At 48.7% G+C, this 20,563-nt stretch overlaps 1 protein-coding gene across 8 annotated transcripts in view; it reads left to right on the top strand.

The window, feature by feature from the left end:
- The window catches only part of FMNL2 (formin like 2), a 107,470-nt gene that overhangs the window by 65,629 nt on the left and 21,278 nt on the right, over positions 1 to 20,563 (top strand). For all 8 annotated transcript variants that reach the window (XM_090143459.1, XM_090143461.1, XM_090143456.1 and 5 more), the window contains exons 7-10: positions 5,760 to 5,868; positions 6,949 to 7,025; positions 8,963 to 9,056; positions 18,478 to 18,552. In XM_090143459.1, coding sequence (XP_089999585.1) covers positions 5,760 to 5,868; positions 6,949 to 7,025; positions 8,963 to 9,056; positions 18,478 to 18,552 — 355 coding nt within the window. The remainder of the gene's footprint in view (positions 1 to 5,759; positions 5,869 to 6,948; positions 7,026 to 8,962; positions 9,057 to 18,477; positions 18,553 to 20,563) is intronic.

Here is a 20,563-nt window from a genome sequence, read left to right as displayed (position 1 = left end):
TGCAGGCTCCCTTTAGGTACTGAAAGACTGCAATGAGGTCACCCTGCTGCCTTCTTTTCTCCAGGCTGAACAAGCCCAGCTCCCTGCACCTGTCCTCATAGGGGAGGTGCTCCAGCTCTCCTGGATGTGGGGTGCCCTGTGCAAGGTGCCTGCTGCCAAGTGCAAAGTGCCTTGTGCCAGGTGCCCTGCTGCAGAGAGCCAGGTGCCCACACAGAGTGCCAGATGCCCCACAGCACAGCCCTTCTGGAGCCTTTCCATCCATCCCTTTGCAGGGCTGGCTCTTCGTTTTCAATTTGTAACTTTTCTTGACTTCCTGGAGCTCTCGTTAGCAGTGTTAGACCTTGCCAATTCCCTGCTCTGTGTTTCCTTGGCAACTGAGATTTTTTTTTTCAAGAAGAGGCACAGGGATTTGGGAGGCAAACACCAAAATGAGGGCAGAAGGATAAAAACGGGGATGAATCTTAGGGGATTTTGTTGCTGCTTTTTGGGAGGGAAAAGAGCAGTACTTTGACATGAGAGTCAGACTTTCCTTTTGGATAAATATTCATACAGACTTAGCAATGTCCCAGCCCATTAGAAATTCCCTTTCTTCTGAGTCAGATATTTCAGTTTTTATGTGGATTCAATTCAGAAACTTAATTTTTTTTTAATCCAAAAATAGGCTTTGAGCGCACTGAAAGATTGGACTCCCCTTTGGCACTGCTTCTTATGCTGCATGTTTGCATTTGAACACTTCCATTAACGCTGTGCAGCTGCATCCCTGTGTCAGGCTCTGTGCACTGCTGCTGGCTCTGTGCTGGTGCTGTGGCTGGGGAGGGAGGGGGAATCCAAAGCAGGCTGTCTCTATTGCTTTTCTGGCTTTTTCGAAGCAGCAAAGTTCTCTGCAGCTTTCCGGATGGATGACTTTCCCAGATTCCGTCAGATAAGACAAAAACTGGAGGCCCAGGGTCATTCATTCTCTTCACATTTGTGGCTCAAAACCTTGTTGCCTTGGTTTGGAATGACAGAAGGGAAAATTTTGGGCACCGTGGCCACCTGCTCTGTGTCACCCAGCGTGTTTGTGCCCTGACTGCAGCACAGTCTTTGTGGGGGCCCCTGGAGGCCCCCTGCATCCTGCATAGGGAGCAAGCTCAGGATCCCCACAACCAGCAGACCCTTCTGCAAGAGAAGAAATCCCAAGTGTGCAGCAAACAGCAGGGCCTCCCCCTTTCAGAGCCCCTGTCTGCCATCAGAACGGTGTTCCTATTGCAAACACTTCCAAAACCCCAGTGCAACTAGGAGTCCCACTGCATGCAGGTCCACTCTGGTGGCATGGCAGCAGGGAATAAGGTTGTGGTGCTGGCAGAGAGCTGCTGGAGCTTTTGTTTGCTGTGAATGCTGTGCAGTGGAGCCCTGTGCCATGGGTTGGGTGCACGTCCTCATCCCCTGCATGCAGGACCTCTCGAAGCTGCCGGAGGTGGCAGCAGCTTGGTTTGAGCTGTGTGCACACTTACCATGCTGGGAAGGGCTTTACTTGGAGCATCCCCATTTGTGTAGGTGTTTTAATGAGCTGTACGTGGGCCTTCAGCGTCCACATGAGCTGTTCTGCACTCTCACACGTTTCGTTTCAGTACAACTGATGAACTAGTTCTTCCAGAGCAGCCCTGGGCGAGGAGGAGGAGGACCTGGCACTGCATTTCAGCCTGCCTCGATCCTCTCCTGGAGGTGCTTCTAAGTGGCTGCAGTGTCCCTCTGGGGAGCACTGGGTGCCAGCACAGCCCAGCCCTGTCCCACTGCCTGGCACTGTGAGGTGTGACACAGCCACACGTGGTTGGGTTTCTGCTGCTGCTGTTTTCAGAAGTAGGTTTTTATAGTTCTCCCTTAAAGGAGGAGTGGAGAAAACAAAAGCGGAGCCATCTGAATTGAATTAGCAGAATAAACACACTCTTGGTGACGCATCTCTGACCTGCAGCAGGCAGGAAATCAGAAGCAGCAGCTCGCCCAGATGCTTGATGTTTGCTAGCAAGAAGTGGAATAAAGGCAGGAACAGATCGTCCACACTGTGTGAAGGGAGGTGGTGGGGACTGCTGCTGGCCTGTCCTGCCCAGGGAGGGAACAGGCCCAGGGTGTTGCAGTCGGCAGCAGAAAGCATCACAGTCCCTGATCCCATCATCATAAAAGAGTTTCTGCACAGAAAAAGCCCATCAGTTCTTGGCACTCGTGCCTGTGAGAAGAAATTTGCATCTGTTCAAGGAAACCTATCTAAATGTAGGGCAGAATCCTGTCTGTGCTGGGGATGTTTTCTCTGTGCTGCAGCTCTCTGTTGCAGATTGCATTGGGTTTCTCAGCCCGGCCACATAGAGGCATGGGTGGGCACAGGGAGTGCTGCCTGTTTCCCAACCCCAGAGCAGGAGGCTTTGGTGGGCAGTGGGCTGGGAATGCCAAGCTCCAGCTTCGTGCTTGGTTCTCTTGGCTGGGGAGCCCAGCTCCCACTTGGTAGGTGTGTGAAGGCACTCTGAAATGGGGGGAGATGGAGCAGCAGACACGGAGGAGGCTCCTTTCTTCTTGATATAGATCTCATTGCTCTGCTTATTAAAATTTAAAAGAAAGTAATGTATGCAGCCTTTAGCAGTTCCAACCTGAGATAAGCCGTTATAGCAAAGAGCTCTGTACGACTGGAAAAGGCTTTCCATCTTTTTATCAAGGCACTTTTCGTATTTAGGGAGTTGCCTGTGGAAGCCATGTGTTGTGCTCACATGTCGTACAGCTGTGTGTTGACACCCAACAGTTACAGGCAATTCAGGAGACTGTCACCTGAACAGTATTCCCCAAGTACAGGTGTAGGTAAGCCTTCCTTAGCTCTGCTCCTCATGGTGTGGGTTAAAGGGAAAATCCCATCTGCCTGGAGAGAATTGCACTGGAGGATCTGCAGGTCCCTTCCAACCCCTGTGATTCTGTGATTTGGTGATTCTGTGATTTGGCTTGCGGTTTTTTTCTGTGTCACTTCTGGGAATGCATTGTGGTTTTGGGGACAGCTGGAGGGAAGGGCCCATAGCGGCACCCAGTGTGGGTTCCACCCTGCAGCATGGCCATCCCTGATCCCACAGGGAGCAGCAGCACAAAGCATCCAAGCACCCCAGTGATTGGGATGGGATAGGATGAGAGGTAATGGCCTCAAGTTGTACCAGGAGAGAGTCAGGTTGCTACTAGGAAACATTTCTTCTCCAAAGAGCAGTCAGGCAGTGGCACAGCTGCCCATGGAGTGGGGGTTCACCATCCCTGGGGGTGTCCCAGAGCTGTGGGGATGTGGCACTGAGGGATGTGGGCAGTGGGCATGGGGGAGGTTGGGTGGGGGTTGGGTGTGGGGGATCCAAAAGGGCTTCTCCAACCTTAATGATTCTATTATGGGACACGCTGCAGGCAGCTTGGTGTGAAGCTGCTGGCCTCACAGAGCCTTCCCTGACACAGGTGGGAGCGAGTAGCAGGGTAAAGCCAGCACCTGTGGGGTTTTGTTCACCAAATCCCAAGGTACCCAGATCTTCCCTGCATTAATCTCCTGTTCCCAGCTCGCTGCCTCCCCTGTGCCTGTGCTGGGCTCCTTGGGACTCGCTGGCAGTGCGCTGAGTGCTCTCTGGGGCTCAGGCAAAACTGGGTCGAATTTCCCACAAACCCAAATCTTTCTGGAGTGCCCCGAGCTGATTTATGCATTCATATCTATGGGAAAGAAAAAAAGGCTGTTTGACTGAATTCTGCTTTGAATTTTGGGGTTTCTTTCATGCCAGTGCTGCTCTGTGCAGGCCAAGCTGGTTCCGTGCCGTGCTGGAGCTCCCTGTGCTTCCCCTTTCCTGCCCTGTTACTGCTTGTTCCTGTATCTATTATTAACCTTGGCTATTAATAATGACGTTAATCATTGATTTTAAAGCTACACTTCTAAGCAAAACGAGTTGCGTGAATGAAGCAAGTAAGTGCACAGCAGCACTGGCAGTAAGGGGATTGCTTCTCTTCTGGTACATTCTTCCATCTTCCATCTCTGGCAGTTCAGATTTAATTCTCCCAACCTAAGGATGATTATCTGTCAGCCCATCCCGTGTTCATAGCTTCCAGTGGCTTTTTCCTTTGTGAATCAGCCCGAGTGTTTTGGTAGCACTCTGTGGAGCCGTACAGCGAGCAGGTTTGCTTTCATCCCATCACCTGGAAATGGCATCTGATGCCACTCGGTTCCCACATGCAAGTCATAAGGACAGCTCCTACCCCATGCACTGCTTGCACGTTGCCCACACTTGCATGAATGCAGCAGCTCTCACTGCCTCTTCCAGGCAGAGAAATCCACGTCAGAGCTCACCTTGCCCTGCTTTGGAACATGTTTGCAGCTGTGCTCTGGGTCACTGCTGGGTACCAACATTGCTTCATTTACACTGAGGTTGGGGATGTGGTCGTAGCTAGGGATACTGAAATCCCTAAGTTTTTTCCCATATCCACACAAGAGAAGCCTTCCTCTTTAAGAGGGCAGTGGTGATGGCGTCTATTTGTGCCAGAGGATGGTCAGGTTTGGTAATAGGAAACACTTCTTCTCCAAAAAGCAATAAGGCAGTGGCACAGCTGTCTGTGGAGTGGGGATCACCACCCCTGGGGGTGTCCCAGAGCTGTGGGGATGTGGCACTGAGGGATGTGGGCAGTGGGCATGGGGGGGAGTTAGATTTGGCCATGGGGATCCTAGAGAGCTTTTCCAGCCTTAGTAGTTCTAAGATTGCTGTGGATGTTGCCCAGGCTACAGGGTGGCACTGGTGGAGTGAAGCTGCAGTCGTCTGAAGTAGCCTTGGCTTTACCAGTGTTTACTATACCAGTCAAGTTTCATCTGCAAATTTCTTTTGTGTAACAAATGCCAGAATTTGCAGAGCTCTCAGCTGCACATGCGTCATGCTGCTTTCCTTTCTGCCTGCCTTTCAGCAGAATTTTATGCTTGCTTCCTCGGCTTTCAGTTTGGAGTGTGACAATTTGCAGTGTGTCGGCGCCTTGCCCCTCTGCTGGGCTGCAGCTGGGGACATGCAGGACCAGCCTCAGGCTCTGTCACTTTGTTCTCACCTCTCTCTTACATAGGAGTAAGTTAGGATTAAAAATTTGCTGCTTATTCAACACCGTACGTGGCTGTAAGAATATACATGTATTTCATATGGCAGCCTGTCTCCTTGTCTCCAATTTCCTGTGCTCAGCTCACGAGGCATGGTTTTCCTTAAAGAAAATAAGCAGCATCTTGGGAAGAGCTGAAATGTGGGTTTCATTTATTATGCCGTAGAAGCAGCAGATTGAAAGATTTCCCTTTGTTTTATTCCATGTACTTATTGAATTGAACTCAAGGTTGATTTACCAGCTAGGGGTTACAATTAGGATAATTAATGCCTCTGTTTGGGGACGGTTCCTAAAGGCTGGGTTTCCTCAGTTTGGAAAGCTTTCAGGAAGCTCAGCTGCAGAACAGAATAGAGGCACAGTTCTTCAACAAATTGCGCTAGAAATTAATACATTTGCTGATGCCTACAAACGTTCAGTTTCATTAAAAGCCCGTGCAGTTGCTTTTATGGGTCAATGTGCACCAACAGAGCACAGCTGGAAACGCAGAGCCCATCTCTGTCGGGATGCTCTGCACTTCCCTGATGTCTGCTGCTTGGATTTTCCACACAACTGAGAAATGTATGCGTTTAACCCAGTGGAGGAAGATTCCTATTCCTTTCTTCCTCCCACCTAAGAATAGCCCTGTGACTGATGGAGGCTGTTTCTGTTTGCAGGTACAATACTTTGCCAAGCCGAAGAACTCTAAAAAATTCCAGACTAGTGAGTAAGAAAGACGACGTTCACGTCTGCATCATGTGTTTACGTGCCATCATGAACTACCAGGTATTGCCCTTTTCATTCTTCTGCCCCACAGCACCGCTGTCGTTGGGGGGAAAGGTTAGCTGCACATGGTACAGGTGAAACTGATGTGAAGGATGAAATTCTTATTGCCAGACAGCATAGCTGGGAGCTGCCTGGCACAGTCCTTGTGCACCCGCACGGTTGGCACACGTGAGGACACAGATAAGAGCACACGCATGCTCCTGTTTGCAGTGCTGGGCTCTGTTGGCACTAACTCATTGGATGTGCACCTGCACAGTAACTGCTGTCAGAACGTAGCATTAACCTGGAGGAAATAGGAGGATTTTTGAAGTGTTCTTGTTCTTGTTAGACATTGCTGCATGTCGATTGCGGGGCTGTTGTGATAACTGCAGGTCAAAGAATAAACTGCACCAAAACTAATCGTGTTTCCATGAGTTTCTTCTCTACTTGTAGGCGTGCTGTGGTCACATGGCATGCCCAGGTAGCTTCTGAGATGCTGGATTTTTTGCTAAACCAGTAACAACTAACAGTTGTGTGCTTCAAGGAAAGCCTAGCATGAGTTGTGTGGTCTTCTGGCACTGCTGCACGGGAGTTCTGACAGAGCTCCCTACCTCTGATGGGAAGGTGGCAAGCAACAGTGCAGTTGTGGTAATAACCCATGCTGTGTTTTCCAAAGCAGTTCCTTTCTTTGGGTTTGGAAGCAGACCCAGCAGGACTCACGCAGTAGCTGCATGCAGCAGTTGCTCCGTGGCAGCATGCATGTTGTAGAGGCAAGTTTGGCAGCTGAGCTGCACATTCCCTGTTAGAGAGGAAATGGCACGCTGGGCTGTCGGTGTTAACAGTGCTGGGGAAGGACGGACAGGCAGAGGGGCTGGCAGTGGGGTGGGATCAGCACTGGGACCCTTTTGAGTGGCCAGTCTGAGCACTTTGGGCACGGTGGTGACAAGGGAGCTGATGGGCATGGCGTGAGATAGGAATGTGCTGAGTGTGTCTTGGTGATCTCAACAGCCAGATCCAGTCAGACACGGGTAATTTGTTGGGATTTAAAAGTAATCATTTCCGTTTCAGAGCAGAAACGATGTTTTCCTCTTCTCTTTTCAGTATGGATTCAATATGGTCATGTCGCACCCGCATGCCGTTAACGAAATTGCACTAAGCCTGAACAACAAGAATCCCAGGTAGGCTGTGCTTGCTGTTAGAGAGTTTAAGAAGCAGACAAGTGAAGAGTAGAGGGATTTTCATGGATTTATGTACAAAGCCGTAGCGAAAATCAGCCTTTGCTCTGACTCGGATTCAGTTTGTGTTACAGTGCAGTTAGATGGGCGATTGCCGTTTGATTCCATTGGTCTCAGAAGCTGCTGACTCTGCAGCTCTGCCTTTGCTGCTCAAGTTCAATGCTGCTGCAGTGCAGAGGAGACCCTGCTGATCAGGAGCAGCTTTGCATGGGATTTTCCTGAAGAAACTAAATTTTCTGCAGTAAATTTTGTTGAAGCCATCTTCAGGTTTGAGCTCCTCTAAGAGCACATTTTATACTCGTTCTGCCTCTGCACGGTGCCTGACTGAGTGTCAGGTGTTTCTTCAACCACAGCAGCAGTCCTGTAATCACTCTGTAGAACTGATTGCTGCAAGGTTATATCCCCTCTCCTCACTGCACATTTGTGAGCTGGCACCTACATCCAGCCAGACCTGGAGCTGCAGGCATCCCACATACCTGATGCTGAGTACTGGTGTTTGCCAGGGAATGGAAAAGCAGGGATGAGACAAAACTAAACTGCACCATTATAGAGAGAGCTCCCTTGCGTGGGCTGCCTGCTTGCCGTGCAGTGTACTGCTTGAAACCTTGGCCTGATGGAAGTGGGTCCTTCCTTCCTCTCTTCTATTTAGGCTTAAGTCAGCAAGCGTGGATGGGAAAGATACAGGAAGTTTGTTGTGATCCTTTGTGGTGTCCTGTGTCTGGAAATCAGGTGATTAAGGGATGAATGATGCCAGCACAGCAGTGTCCTGTCCCATCCCTGCCCCATCACAGATGCAGCAGGGGAATGGGTGCCGCATGCTGCACCTGATGCTGAGACCTGAGCATCCTCCTGGCATCTCTGTAGCTCACAGCCCTTCAGAGGATGTTGCCAGTGGGCCACAGGGAGAGCTCCACAAGCCTGTCTGAAAGAGCTTGGGTTTTCTTCTTGTGGCAGGACAAAAAAACGGATGAGTAAGAATTGAAAGTGATCCGTGTAAAATTTCCTGGGGAAGTGAACATTTTATCTGGTTTCCAAAGATAACCTTGACACTTTGAAAGCCAAAAGGTATTTCTTTTTCTGCAACATCTGGTTTAATGCTCAAGCATGAGACTAATTTCATGTGTGTCTGCATGGTTTCAGTATCTGCTCCCAGCTCATCTGGCTGTAAGATCCCATTGGTGCTTTCGCCTTATGTGAACTGTGTAAGAGAGAACTGGGGATTATTTATGTCAGAGCTATACCAAGTGTTGCATGCTTTTCTTTCAGCAATCAGTTGTATCCTCCCCTCCCTGATATGCTGCGTTAGCTGTCAGTCAGCACCCAGATTTCAGATACTGGAGGGGGGGGGTGTGCTAAGGCACCCTGCGTTCACTTCAGCAAACCACATCTTGCATTTTTTGTGCCTGTGAGTAACACAACTTGTCACAGAGAATAACTGAGACGTGCATCAGGGCAGTGCACATAGAACTAAAAGCCCTGGCTGCAGAGGGGCTGAGGCATGGGCTGCTCCTAGCAGCGAAGCATTGCCCCCTGTGCCTCCCCCTGTGGGTTTGTGCAGGAGAGCTCCCACAGTGCCAGCTGCCAAGCTGATGCAGACACCATTGGTTTGCTTGGATTTCCTCAAGTACAATTTGTGATGTAAATGTGTGCATCTTTTGGGAAGTATTAAAATGGGGGAGAGTTGCACGATCCTGGGAGGCTCAAACTACCCTGGATCAGACGCTGCTCAGCATTCTGTGTCCTGCAGGTTTGCTTGTCTCAAGAGGCTGAACCACTGGATGCAAAGTACTTCTCCCGGTGCCTGCACAGCACTTTGCAAACAGGTAGAAGGTATTCCTCACCTGCTTGTCACTGACTGCTTTGGCTTGCTTTCTTTGCAGGACAAAGGCCCTTGTCCTAGAGCTCCTGGCTGCTGTTTGTCTCGTCAGAGGAGGGCATGAAATCATTTTGTCTGCATTTGATAACTTCAAGGAGGTACGTGTTCTGCTCTGTAACAGTTTCATGTGTGTGTCTGTAGTTCTCCTAGCTCTTGGCTAGAGCTTTCACGTTCAACTCCATTTCTTAGACTAAGGGTTTTCCATAAGCTGCAGATTTTCCATGCATAGACAGCAACGGTGTCTGTGCCATTGTTTTCTGCACTGTTGTGTTCTAGAACTGTAATCCCAGCAGGGTGAATCCTGTCTGTGAATTGCTCCCTTTCCCTTGGGCCAGTTGAGCTGTGTCCCTGAAGGGTAAAAGTAATGGAGATTTGAGAGCTTTTCTGCAGGTCTAACTCTGAATGTGTTTGTATGTTTTTAGCTGAAATAACTGGAATTGCTGTGTAGATCCTCCATTTTCAGGGCCGTTTACACAAGCCTTTGAGATGCAGAATTCCTGGTTTTGTTATCAGTAATAATTTTTATTTGTTAGGAAATTCAAAAATCAAGTTTCTGTACTCCTGTCTGCTGAAATTAACACAAGCATTCTGGTTTGTTCAACTGGTGCAAAACCGTCCTTTGTATCTGCATACATGCAAGTGTATCACGTTTGCATACAGTGGTTAATGGGACTTGAGAAGGTTGTATTCAGAATTACTGGTGTGGGAATGCAGCTCAAGCAAGCTGTGCTTCCAGTTGTTGTGAATATTGGGGATAGGTGTGGATTTATTATCAAAGGGAAAATGAATCTAGTCTTACCAGCTCAAAAATGGTTAAACTTGATGAGTCCAGACTGGACTGTGTATGAACATGCAGCAGGTATTTCCTTATTGCTGCTGCTGCCATAGGTGGTTGGTGCAGATGATCAACAAGGCAAGTTGTTTCTTTTATTTCCCTTCTTTTTATATTCTGGGAGTTGCTTCTGGTGGAGAGATACCAATCTCTGTTTTACATCTGCTGTGTTTGCCCAGCACACATCCCCACTATAGCTGTGGTGCTGGGAGGATTGGCAGCACATGGAGATGGAGCAGAGCATCATCACCAGGGTGTGCTGGCTTGCAACCTCAGCTTGGTGGGACCTGCCCAGCAGGGATGGTGAATATAAGGTATTCAGTTTCCAATGGGATAAGGTCTGCAGGCTGGAGGTTGGAGTTATAGTTTGTTCCTCCTTTGGTTTATTCAGTGGCAGTCTTGGGCAGAAATTCTTACATAGCCCCATCAGCTTGTCTGCCAGTATTGCTCTGTTCTGTTGCTGCTGGTGCCTGGTTGGGCTGTTGGTTGTGGAACTGCTGGATGGAGCAGGAGAAGGAGCTGTGCAAGGAGGGGAATTCCACCTTTCCAGTTTCCTCCTTCAGCTCTTCTGCTGTTTACCCAATTGTTCTGCTTATTCTCACTGTGTACTGTTGTTTTCCAGTTTCCTCCTGGGCAACTTTCAGTATGAGTTTCAAGCACATTTTAAATTCATTCTCAAGGCACTGGCATGTGGTCAGTGTGCACAGTGGGGGTGGGATGGCAGTTGGACTTGGTGATCCTGCAGGTCTTTTCCAGCCTTCATGATTCTGTAGCTGGAATACTAAGGACCTCCAAGCAGCCTGGGCTGGAGGTTGTGTGTGCGGGTTTCCATAAGCCCGTGTTGCAGTGTGCCTTGCTTCCTTCATCCCAGCCACTGGCATTGTCAGACAGGATCTCTGCCACCATATCTCCTTGCCATGAAGTAACTTCAAAGGAAGCCAAACTCCTGTCTCATGCTCACCCTGCAATAAAGTCAAGAGGAAAACAGGATACTTAAGACCAAATTCAACTCTCATTTGCATCAGGGTGAACATCAAATATTTCATTAGGCTTTGAGCTTTGCAGTGATGTAAATGAGAACAGAATTTGGTTCTCAGGGTTTGACTGAGCTGGGAAACCACAGCTGATCTGAGTCTTGTTGAAGACTCGTTTTGAAAATGGCTTTTCCTTTGAAAATGATTTGATGGGCCAGGTTTTTTCTGTCTGGGGTCAGGATGTTCACATGGGTGGTTTTACTTCAGGTGTCTCTTGAAAGGGATTCACCTACTTGAACTGAAACCCTCAGTTCTGGTGTGCAGGCTGTGTGCCCTTGCAGGGACCCAGCTCTGCACGCTGCCCAACGCTCTCTTTCCAGTAAATAATTGGGATAATGTTGGAAGGGTCCCTTTTGGAAATGGAATCATGTGGATATCTTGGAGCCACCAGGAGTGTGTGACAACCTAGGAGCTCGAGGGGGTATTTGGTACAGAAGATCTCAATGGGGAAAAGTGCTGAAGTGTTGTAAGTAATGGGAAATGGGATCCGGGTGGGAAAGAGTAGTTTGGGGCAGAAGAAGAGGTGGGAGCTGGGTGATGCTTGGCTGAATGCTGCTGCCTTTTTGGGAATGGTGAGGAGTTCTGTGTTGTACATAACCCATCCTGTGCCCTGCTGTGTCTGTGAGCTCCTGGCCCCGTGCTGATGCTCCCTGCAGCCCCTCCTCCCAGCACTGAAGCATAACTGTCTGCATGGCTGTGGCAGCTTGGGCTGCCCGAGCTATTCAGCCCTGCCACCACCCCTGCATTTACCCACTTGCAAGTGGGCTTCCTTAGCAATATTCCTGGGTCCTTTGTGCTTGTTTCCATGGATTTGTGAGAACTGGCTGCACCGTTTTATCCGAGTTGCCTGGGATTTGTGTCAGAGGATAAGCAAATGCACTTCAGCAGAATGCCTGGGGGAAAATGAGGAGAGTTAGCCTCAGGATGGCTTTGCAGGAGCTGTGGGTCACAGAGAAGATGCTGAGAGCCTGATCCCCATTTATATTGAAGTGGGCTGAGTGCACTGTTGGAAAACAAGATATATTTTCCTAGTGCTTATTCAGAGGAGTCATTTTAATAGTGCGAGTGCACATGTGGTCATACAGAGAGCACAGCTGCTGTCTCTTACTGCTGGCTTTGCTTTGCTGTTGTATCATTACTTGCTGCCCTGCCAGAATGGTGTGGGGCCATATGGCTGTGGGCATTGGGTGCTTCATTGTCCTGATGAGCCTGCAGTGGCCATCACGAGCTGTGGGAGCCTCGTGGTGCTCATATGCAGCCCCTCATCACCTCTGCTTGCTGCACACAGGCACTGCTTTGTGCACCACATGTCTAATCTGGGATGCAGAGAAGGCAGCATCCCAAAGCTGGCCAGCTGTGTGTTATTTCCCTGATGTTTTGCCATCATCAGAATGCCTTTCTTTCCACTGCTGCCTTCTCGAGGAAGGATGCTGTCTTGTTGATGAGATTGTACAACTTGAGAATGTCAGTTAATCTTCGGTACCATGGGGCAGATTGTGCTGAAGCACCTGTATGCAGAGAATAGATTGCATAGGAAACATCTGGCCGCAGTTGGTGCTTGCTGGAAGATGAAGCTGGGAATCACAGAACCATGGAGTCTTAAGGCTGGAAAAGACCTCTAAGATCTCCAAGCCCAGGTCACTCCATCACCACTATGCCCACTAAGCCACGTCCCTAAGAACAGGAGAGTATCCAACCTGCAGTTCCACGTTCTGCAGTGAGGTGCAGGTGCCATCTCCCATTCAGACAGCACTTCCACACCCAGGGCTGTGGCTGGGGCAGCCTGCATCCTGCCAGGCCTCCATCCAGGGGCTGTGAGGTGAGTGTGGGAACATATATCTGTGTATATGTCAGTGGATATGTATGCACATCTCTGACCTTGTGCTTACAGAGGACTCTGGGTATGAAAACTGCTAAGAGCATCCAGAAATAGAACTAACAAAAAATTCTCATTAAATGAAACTTACATTCTCAGGCTCAACGACCCTTAAAAGCTGTTTTCTTATGTATTGTGACTTTTCTTCCAAATCTTTTTCAGCATTTCTAATTAGCTGTCTTATTAGTATGCTTTGTAACTCTTTTAGTAAAGGTGCAGTACCCAATAAATGAATGACTTCCATACATTTACAGATAGGATGAGAAAAATCCCAATCCAACAGCTCTAATGAGATTGCATAATGGAAAGGGTTACAAAGAAATTGTGGGGTTTTTTTTTTGTTTGCAAAATTCCATTTTTGTGAAGGTCTGAAAGTGACATTTTTTGCACAGCACACTGAATTGCATTTTGTGAAGCAGAACCTTCCACCCTTACTCAGCTTTTCATTAATCTCCATTTTAAATACAGTACGTACTTTAAAAACAAGTAAGCATTTCTGAGGAAGGACCAGAGATCTCTACCACTCTTCTGTTTCTCCCTTTGCAGTAGGCATAATGGTAGTTTTAGAACGGATCCAACCCGAGGAGGAAGAAGATTTGTCTGTGATGTGCTGTGAGCCAGAAGGGGCAGCCTGAGCAGTCCTGACTCCCTGCAGGAAGCACTGCCTGCTTTGGCTCTAATCCATCAAAGCAGCTAAATTGATTATTATGTAAGCATTTACCAAAATAATTGCATTTGGAAAGGTGAGGGTATGCTTGTGTGCTTCTCTTTATGGGAAATAATTTTAGTACATCAAAGTAGAACAGAGGTGCTTTTCCTAAGATGGATTGTATTTCTCACGAGACCCCTCGTTTTCTGCAAGACGAGAGGAAATGCCAAAAAGACTCTTGGAATTCAGATAATCCAGAAAGCTTTAGGGCAGCTCATCCTTTGGTGGTTGTCCAACATCTGGACTCTGCTGTGTGCTCTGCAGAGAAGAGTCGGCGTGGTTCCTTGGGGAGCTTGGGATCAGAAAGGAGCAGACCTGGGATGCCCTCACATTTAACATCGCTTTGATTGACTTGTGCAGTACCTGCCAGGTGAGAAGAACTCACACTGTTTGTGGCTCTGTGTGCATACCATGGCAGGTGGGTGTGCGTGGCTGTGCAGTGAGCTGAGGCATGGCACAGGAGTGCATTGTTCGCCTCCCTGCAGTCACTCCGGCCAAGTGAGACCATGTTGTTCAGCCCTAACTTTTCACAATACCCAATTCAGAGTCACGTTTCCCTATTAGAATAATGACTGACAGCAGTGAAAGCAGCAGTTCTGAATTATTCTTGCTGGCCATTGTAACAGCTCAGCGTGAGAAGAAACAGTTTGCAAGTGCTGGAAAATGTAAATACATTTGTTGTCTTTTCCCCCCCAGCAGTATTTTGAGAGTGCCTTAACCCTGCTGGTAGAGGAGTACAAGGTATTTTAACCTAGTAAGCATGAACAGCTGTTTACTTAACCAGTAACTTACGAGAAAATTGCTTTGTTGTTCTTTAGCACGCTGCAGAAATATCAGCAGCATCAGTCAAAACAAAGTGCCCTGTGAGCACTGCCTGCCTGCGGAGGGGCTGCTGCCCACAGAGGGCTGTTGTGGGGCAGAGAAAGCAGGCATTGTGCTGCTGGGACAAAGCAGTGCAGGCAGGAGGAAAGGTTTACAAAGGCTGCAGGAATTTTGGGGCTGCATATCCATCAGGCTGTTCATAACACCATGCCCAGCAAGGGCTGTGTGCTGCACTGTGTGCGTTTGCAGTGGGATGGGGCTGCTCTCAGAAGCTGGGGAAGGAGGAGGGAGCAGCTTCAAGTGACCCTGGGCACTTGGGTATGTGGGTAGGTGGCCGGTTCTAAGACAGAAAATGTCTTGTGCCACAAACCCCTGCTAAAGGTTATGTGCTTTAAATCCCTCAGACGATTGCTCTCTCTGGCTCGAGGTCCTTTGCTGTGTCACACCATACTCACCTCAGGTGTAAATGCAGACAGAATGATTTCATTTTCTGTATGGACTTGAGGCTGCCAGCTGGATGAAGGGATAGAGTCCCTCCTCAGCAGGCTTGGTGATGGTGTGGTGCTGGGAGGAGTGGCTGTGCTGCCATTCAGCGAGACCTGGATGGGTGGAGAGGAGCCTGATGAGGTTCAGCAAGAGCCAGCGTGGGTTGTGCATCTGAGGAGGAACAGCCACACACATCAGTAATGGGTACCAGGCTGAGCTGCTGGAAAGGAGCTCTGCAGAGAAGGACCTGGATGTGCTGGTGGCCAGCAGGCTGTCTGTGAGCCAGCAGTGAGCTAACTGCAACAGGGAAAGTTCCATACAAACATGAGGATAAACTTCTTCACCTTATGGAGGCAGAGTGCTGGCACAGCTGCCCAGAGAGGTGAGGATTCTCCTTCTCTGGAGATATTTGTACCCACCTGGACAGTGTATGCAGCTGCTGTAGGGAACTGCTGTGGGCTTGGGCTTGGGGAGCTCCAACCCCAATAGCTCTGAGATTCTTTGCTGTGCTCTCCAGCAGAGCAGTGGTGCTTTGTGCCATTAAGCAGCAGTCGGGACAGGAGGATGAGGTGCTCCCATCAGCCTGGGCTTTCACTTTCTGACACCACACAGAAAGCAGTGCCCTGTTTTCAGAATAGCCCAGCTGCCTTTCTGGAGCTTTTTAGCAGCGGGGCCACGTGAGTGGGAGCACTGTGAGGGCTGGGGGGGTTGAACTTTGCTCTTGGGTGGTCTTGGGGTGAACGGTGCGACCCGAAAGCACTGCTCAGTGGGTATGGGTATCATTGCCACTGCATTTTTCATAACTGATCCTATTTGCTTCCTCATAGGATCGCATTGTACCTCTGTAATGGATCTGAGCAGGGTGTACCTTGTTAGTGCTCAGAGCCCTTCCCAGGACAGGACCCTTCGTGGGTGGTTTCCCATAAAGCCACATTGTTCTTCCAGAATGACGTGGGCTTGATGCAACCTAAAAGGATTTTTTTGCAACCTAAGTGGAGACAGAGGTTTTTTATAGCTGTGGTAGCCTGTTTAATCTTTCTTCTTACACAGAATAATGCTAATAAAAGAAAGATCAGTCTTTCTTAGTCCCAACCATACTTTCAATGCAAATGACAGACCTTGGAAATGTATTCAAATAGAAATGGCAACATATGGTTTCATGCGGTGGGATTTGATTTCAGCATTCACGTTGGATTTGGGCCAATCTTCAGGCTGGAGGCTTCAACTACAGTTTCACTCCCTTTAATCTTCCAGGATAAATTATATCATTTCACGAAAGTCAGCTCGCCGTCTCCTGAAGCGCACATGTTCCCAGCTCTGACTCATCTGATGATGGTGTGAGATAGCTGCCAGCAGCCTCCGAAAGCTGCAGGTTGCTGCTTCTCCTCCTGTTGCTGTCAGCTGCCCCCAGGCAGGGCTGCTGGAGCCCGGGGTGGCGGGGTGGCAGCGGGCTGCTGTACTTGGGGCTGCTGCTTGCTCCATCATTGAATTCCTCAGCCCTGAACGGCTCAGACTTGTTTGTCTCTGCTCTTCTCACCCACGTGCAACATTAGATTTCCCAGAAATCAGTCCTTCTGGCTTTTACTGTTGAGTGATCATGTGTGCCTTTTCTTAGGTTCCTTCCATCGTACAGGAAGGACCTTTTTTATGTCAGTTCCATTTTTTCTGAATTGGGTACAAGAGAGGCACGGTTGTTTTGAGCTCAAGCTTGAGATGAACCTTTCTGTTCTTCTCTTGTACCAGCTCTGACTGCTTTGTGGGGATGGGAGGGAGCATAGGAAGGCCTTGCAGTTGGTTGGACTGAAGTGCAGCATTCAGCTGTGCTGTATCAGTAAGTAAATGGCTTGGGCACTAATGCAGGGTTGAGTGCAGCTGAGCAGCCTATGGGGCAACTCAGGGAGAGGGTTCTCTGGGTTCAGTTGGAGCAGGGGCTGGATCAGGCCCAGGGTACACCTCCAAAGTCAAACTACACTGTGGACGCTGCTGCCTTTGATGCTTGCAGAGCGTGTGGGCTCCCCAGGCTCTGCCAGCTCCTGGTTTCCTCTTCAACTTTTCCTGGTGGAAGCCTCCTTGCAGCCTTGAGCTCAGCACTTGGCCAACAAGAGCATCTTTTTCTCAAGGTGCATGCTTTGTAAAGTGTGCTTATTCTGTCTTCTGAGTTTTTAGGGTTTAGCTGGAAGCACTTCTAAATACCATGTTTGTGAGTGTCTGAGTGCACCCTGACACCCTGCATACAGGTGCCTGTGGGTGGTTGCTGGGCCTGCACAGGGCCCACAGGTGCAGGCTGTGGGATGACGCCATGAATATTGATGGTGTGTTATCGAGTGGTTCATGGGAACTGCTGTCACCAACCTCTGATGGAGATCCCCTGGCAAAATTCCCTCTGATGTCAGGTCCTGACTACATAGAGCTGAACAATAACCCAGTTAGGAAAATTTTGTTGTTAGGAACGACAGAAGGTGAGTGATTTACACTGGAAATATATTTCATTCAGCCAGCAGAACACATAGAGGGAGATGACCCAGCAGCCCACTGCATGAGGTGCTTTGCAGGTGTAATGATCAGCTCCGTTCAGCTTCCAATGAAGTCTGTGCAAGAACTCCCCCTGAGCTCAGGGCCTCTGTCTCTGTGGAGATGCACGCTGCAAGGCAGATGGAGTTGAAAAGAGAAATCTAATGGGGAGATGGTAATAATAATACATATTTTGTGAAGAGTTTGCTTTTGGGGAGTGAGTAGAAACATGCACTGGGGATTTGGTTGCACTGTGGGAGGTGCTGTGGAAATCCTTGCTCTGGAGTGTTCAGCTTCTAAAGAAGTACCTATGGCTGCCACCAGTCCTTCCTCATCATTCATGGGGTCATTTCACAGGAATTCTGCACGATGAGCTGCTCCTGGGGGAAGCAGCAGCTGGTGTTCTCAGCTGGGAAGCGAGGAGCTGTGGCAATAGCTGGCTGGAGCAACTACCATGGCTGGCTTCCTCGTGCCATAGTCGTGGTGATGGGGTTTGTGTTTGCCTGGTGGGAACACCCAGCACTCCCCAGATGTTTGGCTGATATCTGGGTAGGAAAAGAAGTTCTCAGGAGTTTGCTCTTCACATAAAAGGAGGGCAGCAGTGCCCTCTCACCCTCCCATTGGCTTTTCAGCTTATGTGGTGCTTTGTGATGTTGTGAATGACTGCAGGTCATTCAGCTGCTGAGAAAACTAGGGCCGAACCAGGGAGGCTCTGGGGAAGTAATAAGATTTAAGCAATATCCAGAGTCCTGCTTTATCTTAGATCTGATTTCTCCCTCAAGTTGCATGTGTTTCCTACCACCAGGCCTGTGTTACGGCTCTGTAATTCTGACCAGCTGATCGTTGCACTGATGCATTTTGCTCCTCATTTAGCCTGTGATAACTTTCCTTTTTTCCTCTCTGTAATCTGGTCTTCTTCCTAATTACATTACATTACAATGGAGAACCAGTTCTAAGCCATAAGGAGGCTGAGGCTTCCTGTGGCATAGCCTGCTGGAGCTGCTGTGTACATTTGTGCCAGCAGTGGTTTCATTACATTTTTAGGGAAAAGAAAGGTAGGCAGAGACCTTTATATATAATTGCAGCACAGGTGCTGATACCTCAGCTGGATTCGTCACAAAGAAGAATATTTTTAACAGGGAAAACCTGCCCAGAGAGGTACTGAGCAAGCACAGGGGTTGCTCTTAAATGTTCTTAATGCTCTCTCTTGCAAGCTTAGTTTAACAAACAGATGGGGATTCTTTTGTAGGTGTGTGGAGAGAAACAGCGCTTTGAGAAGCTGATGGAGCACTTCCGAAACGAAGACAACAACATAGACTTCATGGTGAGCACTCCTTATCTGTGGACTTTGGCTTTGGTGCTGGCTCTGTGTGCTCCTGCTGTCACGTGCAGTATTCAGATGCATATGGCTTCTGACCCTTGGCCTGAAATTATTGCAGTACCATTTTTTAACGTGCCAAACTGCATGGTATAACTCTCATGCTTTAGCTTCAGTTTAATTACCTCCAAGAAATGTCGAGTGCCATAGAGAGGTTAATGGGAAAGAAGCTTTTGGCTGCGTGTACTGTTTCTATGTGGCAGAATAGCAGCATCTGCAGTATCAAGAAGCATATTCTGTACGTGTGCCAACATCCTCAAAATCACAGACAGGGAAGTGTGGGAGAGACTCATTGCAGCTGTCTGTCCTTATCTGGGGGTAAATATAGCAGTAGTTTTCACCACTTTGGTTCCTTGTTGTGCATGTGCATGATTATTCACCAAATCCACTTCCCTGGAGCACAGCAGAAAACAGCAAGAGAGGAAGGTCTTGCTGGCACCCACGGATGACAGTGCCAACTTGCACGTTGCAAGCATGTGAAAGACAGAGGGTTGGGACAGTGAGGACAAGCTAGCTGGTTACATTTGATACCAGAAATACTTTTGTGTCTGTTTCTTTAAGTCTGTGGCAAGTGAGTGTCATGCTGATTAGAACTTCCATTTTTAATTACAGAACAGATGCAGCTCAGGTATGGTCAGTGCACTGCTTGTTATTATTATGACATGATCCAATTTGGAGGTGAGAGAAGAGCAGAAGGGTTTCCCACCTGGTGACATTCACTATTCTGTTGTCTCTGTTAAGCATGCATGACACTTCGTACCGTTCAGGTGCAGGCTTTTTGTTAAAGACATCTTTCTGCCAGCAATTAGGTGTAAAATCATCTGGTGTGATGCCTCCTGTGGGCTGTGAAGATGTGGGTGCCAGTAACTTGCAGCCCCAGGAGGATGGCAAAATGAGAAGAGCAAGATAGGATGACCTTTTTTACTCATAGTCCAAAAAAAATATATGTTACAGAGATCTCTGCAATTGTACTAAAGTTAGCAAGCTGCTCTCAGTAACTCTGTGATACGTTACATTGGTTTTGTTCCTTATTATTGCAGTCCCAGTAAGGACATGTTGCTAGTCACAGTGTTGGTTAAGTATTCTCAGATGTACGTTCAGTTAGCCTGCAATTTAGCAGAAGGATTTGTCTGTCCCCAGTGCCTGACTCAGTCGTTTCTCCTACGCTGGCAAGGCAGGTCTTTGAGAGCAGTGCAGCTTAGTGCAGGTCAGAAGCAAGACAGTGGCAGCAGCCTGCAGCTTGCTACCTTGCCCAGTGTTATTAAGAGTATCCCTTAGCATTTAGTTAAGATGAGAAGTGGTGTGGTGATAATGATGGAGTAGGGAGTGTGAGCATGAGCCCAGTGAGCCGTGAATTCCAGCATCCATCTGGGCGTTCTGTTTCATCTTCAGGAAAAGTCTCAGGCTGTAGGCTGAAGGTAGTGGTGAATTGTTTGAAAAAAGGATGAATACATTTTTTTTTTTTTTTTTTTGAAACTTGCCCACATACTTATAAAGCCTGCATCTTTGTGTTGCTTATACCAACCGAGGGCTTGAATGTCTGGCAAGGCTAAAGCTCGAAGAGAGAGCTCATGACAAATGATTTGGCAGGCCTGCTCGTTCCTGTCACCATCTGGCCCTGATGCACTCCACATGCTGCTGTGGGCAGCACCCGAGGAGTGCTCCTGGGGGGTGAGAGGGGCTGTGGGGCTGTGAGGAGCCATGCTGGGGCTCCTATCCACCCCTCTGCCGTGCTGCACTGCGGGGCTGCACCGCTTGCCAAGGGTGTACTAAGGCAGCAATCCTTCCTTTCTGCAGGATGGAATCAAACAGGTCCTGGAGCCAAATCTCCAGGATGTAATGTGAAAGCTCGAGTAATTCAAGTAGTTGCAAGGGCTGAACACAAACAGAGCTATTCCTGCAGGAGCTGGCTCTCAGGCTGCCCTAGATGGAGGAGACGAAAGCTGTCTGTGAAGTT

Source organism: Phasianus colchicus, chromosome 7 (genome assembly GCF_987193195.1).
Source record: "Phasianus colchicus chromosome 7, bPhaCol1.hap1.1, whole genome shotgun sequence".
NCBI lineage: Eukaryota > Metazoa > Chordata > Aves > Galliformes > Phasianidae > Phasianus > Phasianus colchicus.
This window is presented reverse-complemented; position numbering and strand designations above follow the sequence as displayed.